At 59.8% G+C, this 17,272-nt stretch overlaps 8 protein-coding genes across 8 annotated transcripts; 6 read left to right on the top strand and 2 right to left on the bottom strand.

The window, feature by feature from the left end:
- Window positions 1-93: 93 nt before the first annotated feature.
- Window positions 94-3,685, top strand: ACA1_133390 (uncharacterized protein; the record flags this gene model as incomplete). Its single annotated transcript, XM_004341878.1, has 14 exons — window positions 94-193; window positions 265-361; window positions 460-676; window positions 798-906; window positions 971-1,140; window positions 1,203-1,230; window positions 1,295-1,420; window positions 1,503-1,616; window positions 1,698-1,837; window positions 1,910-2,237; window positions 2,464-2,507; window positions 2,567-2,680; window positions 2,770-3,395; window positions 3,610-3,685. The coding sequence occupies 14 exons, from the start codon at window positions 94-96 to the stop codon at window positions 3,683-3,685; spliced, it is 2,289 nt and encodes a 762-aa protein (XP_004341926.1).
- A 154-nt stretch (window positions 3,686-3,839) lies between these two features.
- Window positions 3,840-4,725, top strand: ACA1_133380 (neurochondrin, putative; the record flags this gene model as incomplete). Its single annotated transcript, XM_004341877.1, has 2 exons — window positions 3,840-3,976; window positions 4,059-4,725. Coding segments are annotated over 2 exons (804 nt in total), but the record flags the coding sequence as incomplete, so codon positions are not given.
- A 67-nt stretch (window positions 4,726-4,792) lies between these two features.
- On the top strand, window positions 4,793-6,840 carry ACA1_133370 (uncharacterized protein; the record flags this gene model as incomplete). The annotated part of the gene is made up of 4 exons (XM_004341876.1): window positions 4,793-5,931; window positions 6,045-6,188; window positions 6,258-6,616; window positions 6,701-6,840. The coding sequence occupies 4 exons, from the start codon at window positions 4,793-4,795 to the stop codon at window positions 6,838-6,840; spliced, it is 1,782 nt and encodes a 593-aa protein (XP_004341924.1).
- Window positions 6,841-7,081: 241 nt separating this feature from the next.
- Window positions 7,082-7,864, top strand: ACA1_133360 (uncharacterized protein; the record flags this gene model as incomplete). The annotated part of the gene is made up of 5 exons (XM_004341875.1): window positions 7,082-7,247; window positions 7,309-7,438; window positions 7,459-7,520; window positions 7,596-7,662; window positions 7,732-7,864. 5 exons carry the CDS (start codon window positions 7,082-7,084, stop codon window positions 7,862-7,864), a joined length of 558 nt encoding a protein of 185 aa, XP_004341923.1.
- Window positions 7,865-8,021: 157 nt separating this feature from the next.
- Window positions 8,022-9,788, top strand: ACA1_133350 (acyltransferase domain containing protein; the record flags this gene model as incomplete). The annotated part of the gene is made up of 8 exons (XM_004341874.1): window positions 8,022-8,212; window positions 8,288-8,402; window positions 8,500-8,574; window positions 8,668-8,768; window positions 8,869-8,965; window positions 9,078-9,211; window positions 9,288-9,486; window positions 9,558-9,788. 8 exons carry the CDS (start codon window positions 8,022-8,024, stop codon window positions 9,786-9,788), a joined length of 1,143 nt encoding a protein of 380 aa, XP_004341922.1.
- Window positions 9,789-9,977: 189 nt separating this feature from the next.
- Window positions 9,978-11,484, top strand: ACA1_133340 (SAM domain (Sterile alpha motif) domain containing protein; the record flags this gene model as incomplete). Its single annotated transcript, XM_004341873.1, has 3 exons — window positions 9,978-10,246; window positions 10,321-10,495; window positions 10,564-11,484. The coding sequence occupies 3 exons, from the start codon at window positions 9,978-9,980 to the stop codon at window positions 11,482-11,484; spliced, it is 1,365 nt and encodes a 454-aa protein (XP_004341921.1).
- A 72-nt stretch (window positions 11,485-11,556) lies between these two features.
- ACA1_133330 (LisH protein) lies at window positions 11,557-13,638 on the bottom strand (the record flags this gene model as incomplete). Its single annotated transcript, XM_004341872.1, has 10 exons — window positions 11,557-11,620; window positions 11,724-11,878; window positions 11,964-12,066; window positions 12,157-12,218; window positions 12,288-12,394; window positions 12,542-12,711; window positions 12,817-12,992; window positions 13,096-13,146; window positions 13,219-13,358; window positions 13,470-13,638. The coding sequence occupies 10 exons, from the start codon at window positions 13,636-13,638 to the stop codon at window positions 11,557-11,559; spliced, it is 1,197 nt and encodes a 398-aa protein (XP_004341920.1).
- A 191-nt stretch (window positions 13,639-13,829) lies between these two features.
- ACA1_133320 (homeobox domain containing protein) lies at window positions 13,830-16,390 on the bottom strand (the record flags this gene model as incomplete). Its single annotated transcript, XM_004341871.1, has 7 exons — window positions 13,830-14,017; window positions 14,090-14,310; window positions 14,403-14,458; window positions 14,480-15,079; window positions 15,110-15,420; window positions 15,454-15,543; window positions 15,664-16,390. The coding sequence occupies 7 exons, from the start codon at window positions 16,388-16,390 to the stop codon at window positions 13,830-13,832; spliced, it is 2,193 nt and encodes a 730-aa protein (XP_004341919.1).
- Between the last annotated feature and the right edge of the window lie 882 nt (window positions 16,391-17,272).

Below are 17,272 nucleotides of genomic sequence, written 5' to 3'. Positions count from 1 at the left end.
CGTGCTCGCCACACCCCACGAGCAAGAGAAAAAGAAGAGGCAAGGAAAGAAACTCGAGTTTTTATGTTTCAGTTTGCGGACTGAGTGCGCAAGATGGGAGTCCGTGGTCTGTCGGCCTTTATGCGGCAGTATGGTGGCCGCGCCTCCGCAAGCCCTACCGACATACGACTGCTTGCACTGGCCGCAATCAAACGTACATCGCAACCTGCTTTGGATTTAGAAGAATTAATTAAATAAATCAAATAATAATACGCTTCATCGCAGGAAGCGGGCAGGCGCGTAGCACTGTGTGTGTCGACGGCAATAGCCTGCTGTATTACCTCTACGAGGATGCTGGCCTCAACTGGCTGCTCGGTGGGCAGTACGCAGAGTACGTCGGACTTCCTCGCGTTGTGGTTGTGGCCTTCTCTACAGTGTCCCTGATGACCAAACGGGTCTCTGGTCTCTGCCTCGACGTAGGTTCGAGCAGAAGGTCGAGGAGTGGCTGGACGCCTTCGAGTCGTGCGGTATTGGGTTGGTGTTCTTCTTCGACGGCCTGGTGGACCCGCTCAAACGTGCCACGTCCCTTGAGCGACGGTCGCGCGATGCCAAGTACGCCACGTCCGTCCTGCACTCCCTCCAGGAGCGTGCCAACACCGATGGTCCCCCGAGAGTGCTCTTGCCCATCCTCGCCGCTGTATGCATCCCGTCCCACGCGTCGTGTAGTTGTGTCGTGTCGTGTCGTGTCTTTGGTCGTGTCGTGTCGTGTAGTTGTGATTGCTTAGATGCCCTATGGTACAACTTTTCGTTCGGAAAAGGCAGCGTTCGTAGGCACTCTGCAGAGGCGTGGAGTCGAGATGCGGTTCTCCAATTTTGAAGCCGACCGAGACATCGCCTGCTACTGCACGACCCACCCCGAATGCATCGGTACTGCTCATCGTTACCACTGCGCGCTCGCTGTGTGGCCTGACCTTGGTGCTGCCCTGCCCAGGCGCCGTATCGCAAGACTCCGACTTTCTCATATTCGATATGGGGGAGGCGTGCTACGTGCCGCTCGACTCGCTTCAGATCAAGCAGGCAAGCAAGCCCGGCAAGTGGACCATCACCTGCCAAACGTTTCGCGTCGATCTCACTGCTAGCATGTTCAACTTCGACAAGAAGGTACCTTCATCGCCCTGCTCTCACCAGTCTTGGGCACTCATCTGACTCCACCCCTTCGGCAGTGGATGCCGATCTTTGCCAGCCTTGTAGGTAGGTTCACCGTTCGGCCTGGCTTTCGGTGTTCGTTCACAGTAACATATATGTCGTTATTCAGGGAATGATTACACGCGAGAGGATACGAGACTAATCAAGCTCTACCGACAAATGAACATCATCGCGGGCGACAACGTGGGTCAGATCATCAGGAAAATAGCCAAATTCTTGTCTCGATTTCGAGCCGGTTGGTACACCTCCCTTTTGATGGCTCAATGTGCTCCATGCTCACTCGGTCGTCTGTCGTATTTGTATTGGCGCTCATGCAGAAGAGAAGGAGCTCGATGTCTACATGTACCTCATGAAGTACATACGAAAGGAGGATCGGAACCATCTTCACCAGGTGCTCAAACGTTCTGTGAACGTCTACACCATTACCTCTGGTAAGTACATTCCCTTAACGCACCACCCCAAAGGCAACAACTTGTTTCTCATACAATCCCCCCATTGGCCCGCGGCACCAGAAGCGCCACCCACCGATGTGCAAGTCGGTCATGGAGGGCTAGCCTTCAAGCACGACAGCGGAATGAACGAGGCGCTGGCTCTCGAGTTCAGACAAGGCCGACTCGCCACCCAGCACATGTCCGTTTTGGCCGACGGGGAGGTACGCCCACTCGCGCGCGTGGTTTGATCTTTACCGCTACATTTGGAGTCTGACGCTGATCGCTACGCTCAGTACTGGGCAGGCGTGTCGGTGGTGGATCCCACGCTCTTTGATCCCGGTGAAATCTATCTGCAGCTGCGCGCCACAATGTACCGCGCGCTTCTGGGCCATCAGCTAGAGCAGTCGAAGGCCTCGAAGAAGCTTCAGCCGGGGGAGCAAGAGAGCGGCCAGCCGCAGTCTGCGGGTGCTAGCGCTGGCAGCGGCAAGGCCCAGCAGCAGAAGAAGCAGCCAACCAAGGGAGGTGGGCCTACCCTGTGCGTGAGCGAGCTGATGCAAACTCAGCGCAGCTACCGGAAGCGAAGCACTGTCACGCTCAAACCGGGTGACGCCGGGGGCCAGAGTGCGCACTCTCCCTCCCTCGGCATGCCCGCCTTTGATGCAACGTGCAAGCACGCGTGGCCACCGTGGCTGACATGGGATTCTTTTGGGCCACCGTGCAGTGCCACCAATCGCAGACCTTCGCTCGATGGCAGAGTCCGACCGGCTGCACATCTTTCTCTCCAGCATGCGGGCGGACGACTTATTAGCCGCCGACCTCCCCACCGGGCTGCTACTGCCTTGCGCAGTTCTGCGCTACCTCCTCGTGGAGCAAAACGACAGCGCCACCCTAGTGCGTACCCACTCAACCGCGTTCTCACCCGCGCCCCATGGGACTCATACGCCGAGCAGGACGGCGGTGGCGAACGACTCGGGCGGGCGGAGCCTCTGCTGTATGAGTGGGAGCTCAACACCTATCTGCTCCACCTGGTGCGACTACAGCGCAAGCAGCCCGCAGCAGTCAAGGTACCCCAACTTGAGCGCCGCTCGCTCAGGGCTCACGGAAACCTAAAATCCTTCGGGGGAAGGCTGCGGCGTGGGACTGGAAGATGCAGGGCGCCGACCGGAAGCGGTTCGTGTGCCTGGTCGGTCTGCTTCAGACGGGGCTGCTGCACGCGCTGCTTCTGCACCAGCTGTGCGGCCACCCGCTCGGCCTCCAGCTGCCTCCGCCGTCGCACTACTACGACGGGTTCGCGTTCCTACGGGAGTACTGCCACCGGTGGGACGCGCGACGAGCCGAGCGACGACTCCGAGGCGGCGCTCCATCGACGCCTCGCCAACCACGCGACGAAGAACAAGAACGAGAACGAGAACGAACTGAAGAGGCCAACAAACAAGATGACGATGACGCACGAGAAGAGTTGAAGTTGAAGGAGCAAGTGGTGGAGAAGGAGGAGAACGATGATAAAGAAAGCGATAGCACGGTCCTGAAGGCGAGGGAAGCGATCGTGGCCGGACTACGACCCCACCCCGACAGCGCAAAGCAGAACGAGCGGGCGGGTCCGTCCCTCTTCAAGCCGGAGACGACCAAGCAGACCAACAAGAAGCGCCGACGAAAAGAGAACAACGGCGGCAGCGGTGCGAGAGAGAAGGAGAAGGAGAAGGAACGACGAGATCAAGACCACGGCGAGGAGGAAGGGAGCGATGACCAGGACGCCGACAGACTCGCCACGCACAACTCGTTCGCCCTCCTTGGCTGACCCATTCGTCACCGGCTCAAGAAGGAGTAAGGGTCATCGCACGACTTTTCGACTCATTTTCTGGTCTTTTTCAGATCCACAAAAGCCAAGACATTTATTGTTAATACCATTTATGTAATCATCAACTCAGCATCGGCACCCTCACGGCACACGGATGGATTTGGACCAGTGCTTGCGGCTGCTGCGTGCGAACAGCGATGAGGAGAAATTCGTGGGGCTCTACCTCATCACCAAATTCATCAAAGCCGAACCCGGCCAACGATGCGCTTGATCTGGGAGTCAATCGGTCCTTCCTTCCTTCACAGAATGCTCAAGACCGAGGGCAGTACGTACTCCACACTTGCCTCGCTCCATTCAGCAGAAATTGTCTTTTGATTCTGGCAGATGAAGATTTAATCTCATCCCCATCCGTTTGGATTGCAGAGGTGGGTGGAACGGAGGGCTTCTCGTATCGCGGCCTGGCCCTGAGCCTCCTGGCCGCCTTTTCGGTGGATGAAACACTCGCGAGCGACCCGCACTTCATCGCCACCGTGCCATCACTCATCTCTCTCGTGCATCCTCGGTACGCCCTCATCATTGCACACCTGTCGTGTCATGTTGTGTGCTCACCATCTTCATCATCATCGTCTACTCGTCAAAACCAGATCGCGCAGTGAGCAGGAGGTAGTGCGAGACGCGCTACAATGCCTGATCGCTGTCTCCAACACGCCCGACGGAGCCAAGAAGGCGATCGACAGCGATGGCCTCGCCGCCGTTCTGCTGGGCGTCACCGAAGACGAGCCGCCAGAGCTGCTCAAAGCCCGGCTCCACCTCTCCGACAAGTTGGTCCGGTTCATGAGCGCTGCCCACGAAGCCTCGGGCCTCCCCGAGGCGTCCGCCACCGCGATGCTCGAGCACCTCGCCACGCTCTTCCGCCGCAACCAGCGCGCACTCAAGTTCATCGTGTTGGAGCGGCTGCCGGCACTCTTGGCGCTGAGCTTCGACGACCAGCGGCAGAGCGATGTGCGCGCGCGGAACGAGGTGGCGCAGCAGCACGGCGGGTGGATCGAGGACATCCGCGTGGGCCTCTTCTACGTGCTGGCGAGCAAGATCGGCCGCTTGCAGAAGGAGCACGCGCTCACCCTGTGCGCCTACATGCTGCGCTACTTTGGCGAGTCCTGGGCGGTGGGTGCCGTGCCTCCCATCGACATCGGTACAGTCTGCAGTCGTGCCAGTTTTTCTCCGACTACGGCTGCTAACCACACACACACCACCACCATCACCACCACCACCAGGTGCCACAGGGAAGACGACTGGCGGCGAACAGAATGAAGGGCGATTCGTGGAGGTGATGATGTTGCAGACGGGCGTCGAGGTCCGGCTCCTGTTGGACTCGTACATGCACCCCGAGATTATGACCCGCGACGCGGCCCTTGAGGCCCAGCAGGAGGTCAAGGCCAAGGCCAGTGCCCAGGGCACGGCCAAGGCCAAGGCCTCCACCTGGGAGCAGGAGGGCAAGAAGGGCGGTGGCCCGTCGGCCACGCCGCTTCCGCGCGAGGCCATGCGCTACGCCCCGGGAGGCCTTCCGCTACCGGCCTCCTCCGAATCGGTCAGCTACGTCACCGACGAGCTCTCATCCGATGAGGAAGACGAAAACGAGACTGACCAGATGACTGCCGACCACACTTCTTCATCGTCGTCTTCGTCGTCTTCGACGACATCAGCAACCCCTGCTCCTGCTCCAGCGGGTCCTGTCGATCCGCTCGTGGAACTCCTGGCCTCGCCCTCCGATGACGTGCAATCCCGATTCGAGGGCCTGCTGTCGATCTACTACGAGATCCTGGAGCACGCCATCACCTTCCTCGCGTCGCCCGACGACAGCGAAATGGACAAAGACGACGACGAGGGAAGAAGCGCGACCAGGAAGAAGGCGGCCAAGGCCAAGGCGGAAGCGCGCTCGTGGGCTTCGCTCAACTACGAGGCGCTGGGCAACATCAAGAAAATGCTCTCCGACGTGTTCGAGACGGTCCTCGACTTCGTGAAGGACGTTCAGCAGGAGCGAGAGCAGGCGCAGAAGAAGGTTGCGAAGGCGACCGTCGGGGCCGACGCGAAGGGCAAGACCAAGGAGACCGCTCAGCAGCAGCAGCACCCGAAGAGCGAAGAAGCGGGCACCGTGCGGCTGACGCTCGAGGACCTGGAGAACATGGACCTCGCTGCCACTGCCCCGGTGCACGGCGAAGAGGCGGACAAGATGGATGTGGTCCGCGAAGGCGCGTCGAGCAAGCCCGGCGGAGACCAGGTGCAAGCGACGGACCTGGTGGTGGTGGCCACCATGCGCCTGCTGGGGCTCTGGATCAGCCACGACACCGAGACGCTTAAGGACAGCCTGATGCGGGTTCTCCCCTTCCTCGTCAACCTCAAGACCGACAGGGCGCGAGTGGGTGTAGACCCGTTCTCCTTCCTCCTGCCCGGACTGGTGCCGCTCACGCAGGAAGACGACGCCCGAGACAAGTTCATCGATGCCGACGGCCACATCAGGTAACGTAACTGAGCTGCACCAGGTGTCGCACCCGCAACGGCGCGCGCGCGCGCGCACACACACACACACACACACACACTATTCCCCTCGCGTGCTGATTGCGTGGGTGCAGGCTTCTGGCGTTTATGGGCGAGGAGGTCGCGACCCAGAGGAGCAACCAGAGCGCGCACAAGGTGGAGAACTACGGTCCCCTGGTCTCGTGCCTGGGCACGCTTCTCAACCTGGTCTGCCTCGAGGAGGGCCTCCTGAACCACCGGTGAGCACCACCTCATCTCGCTCGGCCCACTGCATCGATTTAGCTCACCGTTCACGTGCGTGTGTTCAGCGACCCGGCGACGTTTGTGTGCTACCTGCCGGTCCTGTCGGATATCGCGCAGCTGGTGGACATCACCGCACCGCCGGCCGACACACACGACACGGAGAAGGCGCTGGTGCTGGCCCACGCGCTGGTCGCGGCCTTCTTCATCCTCAAGTTCCACACGCCCGGTTCGTTGGCGCACCACTGGGCCGAGCTCGGGCCGGAGCTGCGAAAGCGGGGCGTGCCAACGACGACGAGCGAGACGTGGGGCGTGTCGCGACTCCTCGATCTTCTGGTGGACGACTACTTCAAGCTCTTCGTGCTGTGCCACCGCGACGAGTCTCTCTGGAACGAGATTTCTGAACTGTGGTTCATGGCAACCGAAGGTACTGCCCACACTGTTATTAATGATGACGACGACGTTATGCGCGTAGCGCTGATTGACTGACCGTCGTGTGTTCGGTGTTCAGCGCTGCGGTCCGGCCTGAAGACACACCCGGAACTGGGGGCCAAGGCGAAAGCGAGCCAGTGGCTGCCCAAGGCGATGGCCAGCGCGACCAAGGGCGGACACGCACATGCCGCCCTGCGAAGCGTCATCGAGCCCGTCTAGAGCAAGCAATGTAGAAACCATCACCCCCTCCACACACCAGAAATGCAATTAATTGTTGGTTACAATCTGTCAATGACATGCGCGCAGACGTTTGCACAGATTGGCTGACGAAAAGCTGCCGACCAACCGAAGGCAGGCGGTCGGCTGGGCAGGCGAGTGGCAAACCACTGCGAGTGCGAACTGGCCAGTGGACACTCCAGAGACTCAACGCACTCACCATCAACAGAACACCAGCACCAGCATGAGCGGCTACGAGAACGTGCTAGCCACGGTGACCCCCGCCCTCACCCTGCAGCTCAAGTACGGCTCCAAAGGCGTCACCGAGGGACAAGAGCTAAAGCCAAGCGAGGTCCAGCATCAGCCCACCGTCGACTGGGACGCGGACGAGAATGCGCTGTACACTCTGGGTACCTACGCATACGGCTCTCCTGCGTTGCTCTCTGATGCCCTATTCTCACTTTTGTGCAGCGATGGTCGACCCTGACGCTCCCTCGAGAGACGACCCTAAGGACCGGGAGGTGTACGTGGACACGAACGTGGACGTGGTGGTGGTGATCGTGGGTCTCACTCTGTGGTTGAGTACAGGCGCCATTGGCTGGTGGCGAACATTCCCGGCAGCCGCATCAAAGAAGGTGACCTCCTCACACCCTACCAAGGGGCTGCCCCTCCGCCTGGATCAGGTACACTCCACCACAAAGAGCTTCTATGATGTTAGCAAATGTTCGGCCGTTGACATGTGCTGGCCTTTGTTGCAGGCGAACACCGTTACGTGCTGGTCTTGTTCAAGCAGCCCGATCGCATCGTCCCCGAGAAGATGAGCAAGTACGTCCTACTCGTGTGATGTGCCCACGCAAGAGCAGAGTGTCTCACTCTTCTGCCCGCTCACTACAGCGACACGGCGGGAAGGAAGAGCTTCAAGATTGAGGCCTGGGCCAAGAAGAACTATATGCTACCCGCGCTGGCCGCCACGCACTTCAGAGCACAGCCCGAGGAGGGCCAACAAACCTCCTCTGCTGGAAAATAAAACAAAGAGGGCAATAAATCAAAAAAACTGATCCACAACAAGGCAGCCGATTAACCTTGGGCGTGTAGTACGTAGCTTCGTGGTGTCCATTTCGTCGTGCTCACTCTGCGTACTACCAAACTTGTGCAGATATAATTTTTTACAAAACATCTCTGAGATGGCGACCACCTTGCTCCCTGGGTGGTTGGATTCTACGATCCGCATCGTGCGAGGGGTGTGGATCCTGCTCGTACTCTTCCTGTCCCTCTTTGTGGGATCCAGCTCGTTCCACAGCCCCCTTCTTCTCCTCCTCTGGTCCTTCTCCTCCCGCTTCTGGCGCACCCTCAACTCCACCTTCATCGAGATGTGGTACGCTGTTGACTCCCTTTCCGCCATTCAATTACTTCAATTTGATTTCTTATTGACTATTGCCATCTCGATTAGGCATACCCTATTCATCTTCTACCTCGAGGTGTGGAATAGCAAGCGGTGGCTCGTGTCTGGCGACGACGTGCCGCCCAAGGAGAGGGCGTTCATCATCTCCAACCACCCGTCCGAGGTACGTGTGCCATCACGGGCACGGCACGACACGCACGCGACATGCGTGTCATGACGCTCACGTAACGCGCACTCCCGTCATCATCACCGTCACCCAGGTTGATTGGATGTGCTGGTGGCCCATCGCCTGGCGCAAGGGAATGGTCGGCGACCTGAAGGTGATCCTCAAAAAGGTGCCAATGCACCCTGGCCTCTCGGTTGTGAGTGTGCGTGCGGTCACACTTTGCGCCTCGGCGGTTTGAGCTGACGTATGGACGAACGAGCAGGAAATCGCATATTTGCCTGCGCTGGGCAACGGCATGGACGACCTGGAGTTCCTCTTCCTCGAGAGGGACTGGGAGAAGGACAAGAACACAGTCGCCCACAGGTGCATTTTCACTTTCTCACACTGAACACGCTCGCAACGTACAGAACACACAACACACGCAACACCACTACACACACGTAACTCACATTCGACTCGATAGGATTGAGTCGTGGAACCGCGATGAGACACCGCTGTGGCTCACCTTCTTCCCCGAGGGCACGGACTTCAATCGCATCAAGCACGAAAAGAGCATCAAGGTCCGATGTAGTGCCACCTCTCAGAGCGGGATTACGCGAATGTCCAAAGACTTTGCGCTAACGCACCGTGCGTGTGACATGCATGTGCTGTCCGCCTTCTCCGCTCGCGCAGTATGCCGCTGAGCACAACCTCCCGTCCTACCGGAACCTGCTGGTTCCGCGCATCACCGGCTTCGTGTCCTGCGTCAAGATGCTCGGGACCCACATCGACGCCATCTACGACTTCACCCTGTGCTACACCGGCAGGTTCGTAGCGCACCCACCGCATGCGCACCCACCGTACTTGCTGACGTGTGCGATGCGTTCCTGTGTGCGCACACAGCCCGAAACCGAACCCGTTGCGAGCACTGATGGACCTGGCACCCAAGGAGGTGCACCTGCACATCCGGCGGTACCCGATCTCGACGATCCCCTTGAACGACGACGAGAAGCTCAAGGACTGGATCTTCCAGTGCTGGAAGGAGAAGGACGAACTCCTCGACCACTTCAAGCAGCACCAGCGCTTCCCCGATTCCAAACAGGTAACCACACTGCAACGCACACGCACACGCACGACACTCGCCCTAATTCACTGAATCTGGATGGGTCGCAGGGTGGTGGCGCGGTGGAGTTGAAGCCGTCGCGACTGCTCTACGCGTGGTTCCTGTGGTGGCTGAGTCTGATCTCGCTCGCTCTCTATCGGTGCGTGGCGTCGCCCGGCTTCCTGCTCCTCGTCGTGGCCGCCACCGCCGTGCGGGTGGCCACCACCTACCACACCAAGACACGACAGTGGCGCGGCCTCCTCCCTCCGGACGACTACGCCGCGGGCAAGAAGCAGGAGTAAGCTCCGGTGTTTTTTGTCGACCAAGGACTTGCGTTTTGGCGCCAAAACACAAAAAGTTGTAAAACTCAATTCTGAAAGTGTTGTAATTGAATTAATCAACGACATGATGCGGCGGAGCGACAAGGACCGGGCCTGGCGCCAGTGAAGAAGAAGCTGAGCTTGAGCTTGTCGAAGAAGAGCAATCATACGATGCAGGTGACGCAAGATTTTGAGAGTTCGATTTTGGAGATGGACAAGGAGAACAGTTTCGATCTGCACAACAGAGCAACCTCCGTGAGGCCGTCGGTTGGGGCCAAGCGCGAGGCCGGAGTACTGCAGGATATAAGCAACGAAGAGGATCAGTGCACGCAGTGCACCTGCGGCCGATCGGTGAAGAGGAGCACCTTCCAGCACTCCAAGATCTGCAACCTCTTCAACCAGCAACACATTAAGAAGCCACTTGCCAGATGCGTCTCCAGGTACTCTCATTCTCTTGTTCCTTCTCATGCTCATCATCAGACTTGAACATTTCGGTTGTGTCTTGTGACGAAAGGACTCCGCCGTTTGCTGCCGCCAAGAGCAACCTGAAGGCGCTACAGAGAGCAGCACACCCGCCTCCGTCGCCCTCTCTTTCGCTCAACTGGACCCCCGACACCTCGTTCGCCCAGTCTCCACTCCGCCACAACGCAGAAGAACAAGACGATCACGACACGGTGACCGAGTCCATGGTTCAATTCTCCCGTCTTCGGTGCTTGTGTTGGCTGGAGTTCTCACACATCACCTGCACCACCTTCAGTCGCAGTACGACGAGGACAGGATTGAAAGCGAAGAAGAAGAAGAAGAAGAGGAACCAGATGATGGTGATGGCGAGGCCAACTTCACGCCGGACGCTGTCCGAGTGAGCGGCAGGAGCGGCGAGAAGGCCGCGCGCAAGAGTCTGCGCTGTGCCTCGCCCATGGTGATCCTGTCCTACCGCTCCGACAGCGAAGACGAAGAAGCCGAAAGCGAAGCCGAACCCGAACTCGAAAGCGAATTCGAAAGCGAAGCCGAAGCCGAACCTGAACCTGAAAGCGAATTCAACGCGCGCGGCAACACTGGTAAGGCTGTGGAAGAAGAGGAAGAGGAGTTGTTCTTGTCACAGACATCATCAGAGATCGACGAATCGGCCGAAGCAGGCGAGGATGAGCAGGCAGAGGTTTCCATCATCTTCGAAGACGATGGTCATCCGCTGGAGATCGCGATAGCCGAAGAGGAAGCTGCGAGGGAAGACGAGGCGTTTGTCGTGCAGCGGCTGCCCGCTGACGCCGAAGCCGAAGCTGAGAAACAAGAGGGAACGGACGAGACCGCGCCTGGGACACATCAACAACGCCAAATCGGGGAAGAGGAAGAGGAAGAGGAAGACCGAGTAGTAGCCGATGCGGCCGACGACAACGCGGATGCTCTCCTGGTGCTGCTGCGGGCGCTGCGATTGGACCACCACCACGCGCGCTTCGTCGAGGAGGAGGTGTCGCTCGGCGATGTGCTGCTGCTGACGGACGAGGAGCTGGAGCGGCACCTGGGCCTGCGTCTCGGACCGCGACGACGCCTGCGACACGCCATCGCCCAGCTGGCCCTGCCGCCCGCCTTCCCCTCGTCCGCCGCCCGTCGCGTCCAGGACACCCTCGACCGCGTTGCCAACGTTGGGCATACCGAGACCTCAAGCCTTCTTCGAGAGTGAGTGAGTGTTGTATTATGTGACAAGTGTGGACGACGACGACGACGTGTATGTACAGGGCCTGGATGGCGATCGTCAGAAATAGACGCGAGTGGCCTGGCCCACCTTTTGCTCCATCGGACAGTACGGGCACTTGAACCTGGTCATCCACCACATCATCACGGGGGGGCGATCGGTCGTTCACGTGATGATGGCATGTGAGGAATTTGTGGTGGAGCGAAGAGTGAGTGGGGGGGGTGTACCGGTGCGTGTGGGAGCGGACGGGGAGTTTGACGAGGGAGCCGTGGGAGATGATGTGGCCGCACAGAAGGAGCATGGGCGGGTTCTCGGGCGTGCAGGGCTCCTTCGACACCGGGCACACGAAGAGGCTGTGGTACTTGTGCCCCGAGTCATCAACCTGCAGATCACACGCGGATAGAGAGAGAGAGAGAGAGATCAGGCAAACATGCAACATTTGTATTCGAGGTTGGGTGGTCCGGTACGATGAGTTGTGACAGGTTGAGCCACTCCTGGGTGCGGCCTTGCATCTCCATGACCTCGGCCAGCTTCACGAATTTGGGCAGCACCTTGCAGCCTTCGTCCACCCTGCACATTAATAAATAAATAACAAAGACGGAGGTCAAAATAGAGAGAATATAAAATATAGAAAATAAATAAAGGTAAAGCTTGGCGTACACTGTGGCGAGGGGACTGTCCGCCAGCAGCCCGAGGTGCCCATAGTACTCCCTCACCAATATCTGCGTGTTTCGGTGGTCGATTGGGCGGATGCACGGAATGGGGAGGTAAACGTTGGGGGGGGGGCGTACGGTCTCCAGGGAGTGCCAGTGGGCAGTGCCAGTGAAGAAGGAGGCATAGGGCGAACGCTCCAGCCCGCTCTCGGTGAACGCCAGACACCCCATCAGCCGCTGAATCACTGCATGTGTGTGTGTGTCGTATGTGTGTGTCGGGAGACCACCCTCGAGCCGATCAGCTGATCCTTTTTCCACACTAACTGCATGCACGCGCATGTGCTCCAACACCCCAAGTGGGGGGGGGGGTGATGACGATGATGGTTTGTTACCTGACATGTGGGTGTGGGCGTGTGCGGGGAAGTAGGTCCGCGCGTATTCGAGGGCCTCCTTCCGCTTGTGCTGCTTGAGCAGGTGCAGGTACTCCATCGCCCGCAGATCGAACAGCAGGTGCGCCGGCTTGTCCCCTGCCTCCGCCACGATCCCATGCTTCTCGGCCCATCTAAAACACACACGGCACGACACACACGCGCGCGACACACCATCGCACACGAGGTCGGTACGGTGGAAAGAAGTGGAGATGAAGGAGAAGACGGGGTCCACGTACAGGATGGCCGGTTGGAGGTCGCGTTGGCGGATGGCGCGGAGGATGGTGTGTAGCTCCTGGAGGGCCGGCTTGAGCTCCGGCTCGATGGCCACACCGGCCTCCTCCTCGAACTTGCGCGCCGTCTCCACGAACCCTTCCCTGTACAGATGCTCGGCGATCACCCCGTTCATCAGGTCCTGGCCGCCACATCGCACACGCCATCAAAAGTCAACATCGCACATTTCATGCGTGTGCGTGCCGCGGTGCGTGCGGTGCGTGTGTGCGGTGTGCGCGAGGTACCTGGTCCATTTCGATGTCTCGATAGGCCCTGGTGATGCTCATTGGGAATTGCTGCACCACGGCGTGGGTGAGGACTTGGCGTGACTGGGGGTGACCACAGGGGGGGGGTGGGCGGCGGGGCACCTTTTCGATGGTCTTGTTGAACTTGGCGAGGATCTTGTGGTACTCGCGTTGCTCGGCGGCCACCTTCGTCGCGGGGTCGGCACGCTTCACGGCCTGGTTGAGCGTCACCAACGCCAGCTGCACGCCCACATCCGCCCCTTCTGTGCGCCACAAATGATGAATCAATGAAGAAAAAGTAAATAGAAATGAATGCCACAAATAAAGGAAGATGCATAAGTAAAGAAAGAGCTGATGTGTGAGGTGAGTAGTACCGGGCTGGGTCTGGGCGGCTTCCATCTTTTCGAGGCATCGTGAGAGGTCGGTGATGAGCTTGTCGATCTGTTCCTCAGTCTTTTTGTGGGTCACCTTGTGCCGCTTGGTCAGCCGCTCCAGGTCCTTCCCGATGGCCTCCAGCTGCGGCTGGTGGCCTGCTCCCTTCATCTCTCTATTGCTCAAATTGAATAGAAAACAAATATGGCTGAAACAAATAAATATAAATAAATAAACAATCTAGAGGTTGGTTGAAGGTAAGGGTGGATCGTGTTGAAGGGAATATACACCTCGTGCACGCTCTGCTCGTCGGCGTGGGTGAACAAAATTGCAGATAAAATAGTGTGGTCGAGTGATCAGGCCTATTGCTGGTTGAGGTCGAGGCTCGAATCCGCCACGTTGAGGCTGGTGACGGTCTGTGCCCATCGGGTGCTGACCTTGGCCGGCATGCGCGGCTGCAGCTGGGCGAAGGCCTCCGTCCACAGGCGGCCGACCTCCTTGCCCACGGCCTGTCGGGCCTCCTCGGCCTTGGCCGACTCCACCTCCACAGCTGCGTCGACACAAATAGCGGTGAGCGGCGCGCGCGGGCAAAAGGGTGATGGATGAGAGGAATGCGACGTACGCCACTCGCGGGCGAGGCTCTCGGTGAAGGCGGTGAGGAGGTCGAGGCAGGCCTCGCTGCTCTGGCCGTTGGTGGTGGCGGTGGTGCTGTTGTTGGTGCTGCTGTCGCCGGCCGAGGCCGACGCGGCCAGGTGCGGCGCGAGCTTCTCTCGCAGCAGCTCCACCTCCTTGATCAGCTCCTGGCCAATGTCCTCGAGCTCGTCTTCCCATTGGTCATCCTCCCTGTTGTTGTTGCACCGATCATGATCAGCCACACGCCCATAGGCCACCCTTTATGTGGGTCATCCAATCGGATCGATGGCATCGTGGCGTACCGGTTGTCGGCGGCCTTCTTGGCCTTCTTGCAGACGGTCTTGACTCGAAACCGGATCTCGTCGAGCGAGGCGGCGACCGCTGCGCTCTCCTCGGGCTTGGCCTCCTTCGCCTTCCCCGTCGCCGCGCTGGTGGCCTCCGCCTCGGCCGCGTCGTTAGTGCCATTCGCCTCCTCTTGGCCGTTCTCCTCCCCACCCTCCTCCCCCTCTTCCTCGGCCTCGGCCTCCTCTTCGCCCTCTTCCTCGCCTTCTTCTCCCTCCTCGCCCTCGCCCTCTCCAGCCTCGTCGTCGTACTCCTCGTCGCCCTCTTCGCCATCGGCCTCGGCCTTGGCTTCGCTCTGCGGAGCTCCACTGGCTGCGGCCTCGTCTGTCGGCCCGCTCGGCGGCTGCGGCTGGTCGGACAGGCCTGGCTGCTGGTTGGCCGTGTTCGGGGCTCCGGGCGTAGGCTGATCCTCTTCCTTCGGCTTCTCCAGCGTCATCTGCTCGGCTTCTCGTTGCCGCTGCAGCATCATCATCTGGTGCTGCTGCTGCTGCTGCTGCTGCTGATGCATCTGCTGGTGATGATGGTGGAAGGCGTGCTGCTGCTGTTGATGCAGCTGAAGCTGTTGCTGCTGCTGCATTTGCAGTTGCTGCTGTGGCGAGAGCTGCGAGACGTGCTGGATGCCCTGGGCCGCGTAGTACTGCGGGGCCAGCTGCGCGTGGGGATGCACGTGCGCATGCGCGTGGAGGTGCGGCAGATGCTGCATGTGCTGCTGCGCGTGCTGTGGCTGCTGGGCCGCGAGCTGTGGATGAACGTGCGCATGCGGGTGCTGGTGCTGATGTTGGTGCTGGGGCGCCATCTGCGGCTGGCCGTGCTGGTGGGCGTGGGCGTAGTGGCCCTGGTGCTGGTGCTGGTGCTGGGGGAACTGCGGCGAATGCACCTCCTCGCCCTCCTCGATCTTCCTCCGCTTGGGCGAGCCCTTGTTGTCGCTGCCGCCGGCGGCGGGGATGACGTGGGGCGGGACGGTCGGCATGCCAGGGGCTGCAGCAGCAACCCCGGGCGCCTGCGGGGCACCTGCGCCCGCGGGCTGACCACCCTGCGCCTGCGTCCCCTGGAAGCTAAAGTTTGGGTTCCGCTTGCGCTGCGCGTTCTTGACCTTGGCCCCTTGAAAAAGCCCAAAAAAGTCAAAGTCAGTCAACCGACAAAGAACGAAAGTGACGCGGAGTGCTGCCAAAGAACGAAAAAGAACGAAAGCGATGTGAGGAGGGAGCGGGGAGGCGCTACGCTTGTTCTGGAACCAGATCTGGACTTGGCGCGGGGTGAGGCCGATGAGGGCGCTGATGCGGTTGCGGGTCTCCTTGTTGGGCAGCGGCGAGATCGAGAACTCCTTCTCGAGGATGGCCAGCTGCTCGGGCGACTTCATCTGCCGCTTGCGCTTGCCGCCGCCCTTCTTGCCGCCGCCCTCGTCGTCATCGTCGTCATCGTCGTCGTCCGCCCCGCTCCCGTCCGACCCCGCCGCCGATGCCGCCGCAGCCGCCGCCGCGGCCTGCTGCTGGGCGTGTTGTTGCTGCTGCTGCTGCTGAAGCTGGAGCTGCTGTTGCTGCTGGGGCGTGAGCTGGCCGCCGTTGTACTGGATATGCATCGCGTGCTGCTGCTGCTGTTGCTGCTGTTGGTGGTGCTGATGCGCCCCGTGCGGGTGGGCCTGGGCCTGCGGGTGCTGCGGATGGTGGTGCGGGTGGTGGACGTGCTGCGGGTGCTGCGGGTGGTGATGGCCCGCAGGCCAGCCCTGCGGCGGCTGTTGCTGTTGCGGCTGCGGCACGCCGCCATCGGCCGTCGCGTACTGCGGATGGAGCTGCGGGTGGACGTGCTGGTGCTGATGGTGCGGGTGGAACTGCTGCTGCTGCTGGCCGTGCGGGAGCTGTTGCTGGACACCGACGTGGTGCTGCTGGTGTTGCTGCTGCTGTTGAAAGGCGGCCATGTGCTGGTGGTGGTGCTGCTGCATGGCGGCCATGTCGTGGTGCGGGTGTTGATGCTGGTGCTGCTGATGATGATGGTGCGGGTGGACGAGCTGCGGCTGGCCGTGCGGGTGGTGGTGAACGTGGCCCGCGAGGTGCGGCGAGGCAGCAGCCGACGGCGGCGAGTGGCCACCACTACCAGGGGCCTGCTGCTGCTGCTGCGAGGTCGGCTGAATCGTCGAATCGTCGAGAGCGCCGGGGTTGGCGTCGTGTTGATGAAGCTCCTCCACATCGATGTCGTCCATGGCGAAGTTGATGGTTGGTCTCTGGAGTGAATGAATCCAACGGTCGGTTCGGAGTTATACTTGGTCGTCAGCGAATATCGTACCAATGGAGTCGTTCCGAAGAAGAGCGTAGATGGATGAGTTCTTCCCGATCGAAAGGGCGTTGGCGTGCCTAAGGAGAAAGTATAATTAGGCTGTAATTAAATAATTATATAATTTAATTGACGGTCAAATAACAATGGGCATAATGAAGGGCGCTGCACGAGTACCCTCCGATTGTCGTGGTGATGAAGACGCGAAATGAAACGTTAAGGCGGCTTCCGCCAGTTGAGTAATGGTTCGTCATCAGTCGACAAGAAATAGCTTTGCGATTTCCTTTGGTTTCTTTCTCTTTGTTGCCACAAAAAGATGGATCGACTTTGCTTCTGCTCCTGTGGTCGATGGATGTCTGCAGCGCAATTCAAACAACATGTTGGAGGTTGCCCGCTTCCAACGCCAGAGCTGCTAGTCCTCTCGCCCTCACCCCAGCCGTCAACCTCAACCTGGCCCATCTTCTCACCATCACCGTCGCCCTCGCCCTCGACCCCACCCGTCCTGTCGCCGTCGCCGTTGCCGTCGCCATCGACCCCGCCCGTCCTCTCGCCCTCGACCCCT

The sequence above is a fragment of the Acanthamoeba castellanii genome (genome assembly GCF_000313135.1).
Source record: "Acanthamoeba castellanii str. Neff unplaced genomic scaffold scf7180000084701, whole genome shotgun sequence".
Taxonomy (NCBI): Eukaryota; Discosea; order Longamoebia; family Acanthamoebidae; genus Acanthamoeba; species Acanthamoeba castellanii.
Note: the sequence above shows the minus strand (reverse complement) of the source record. Positions and strands in the feature narration are given on the sequence as shown.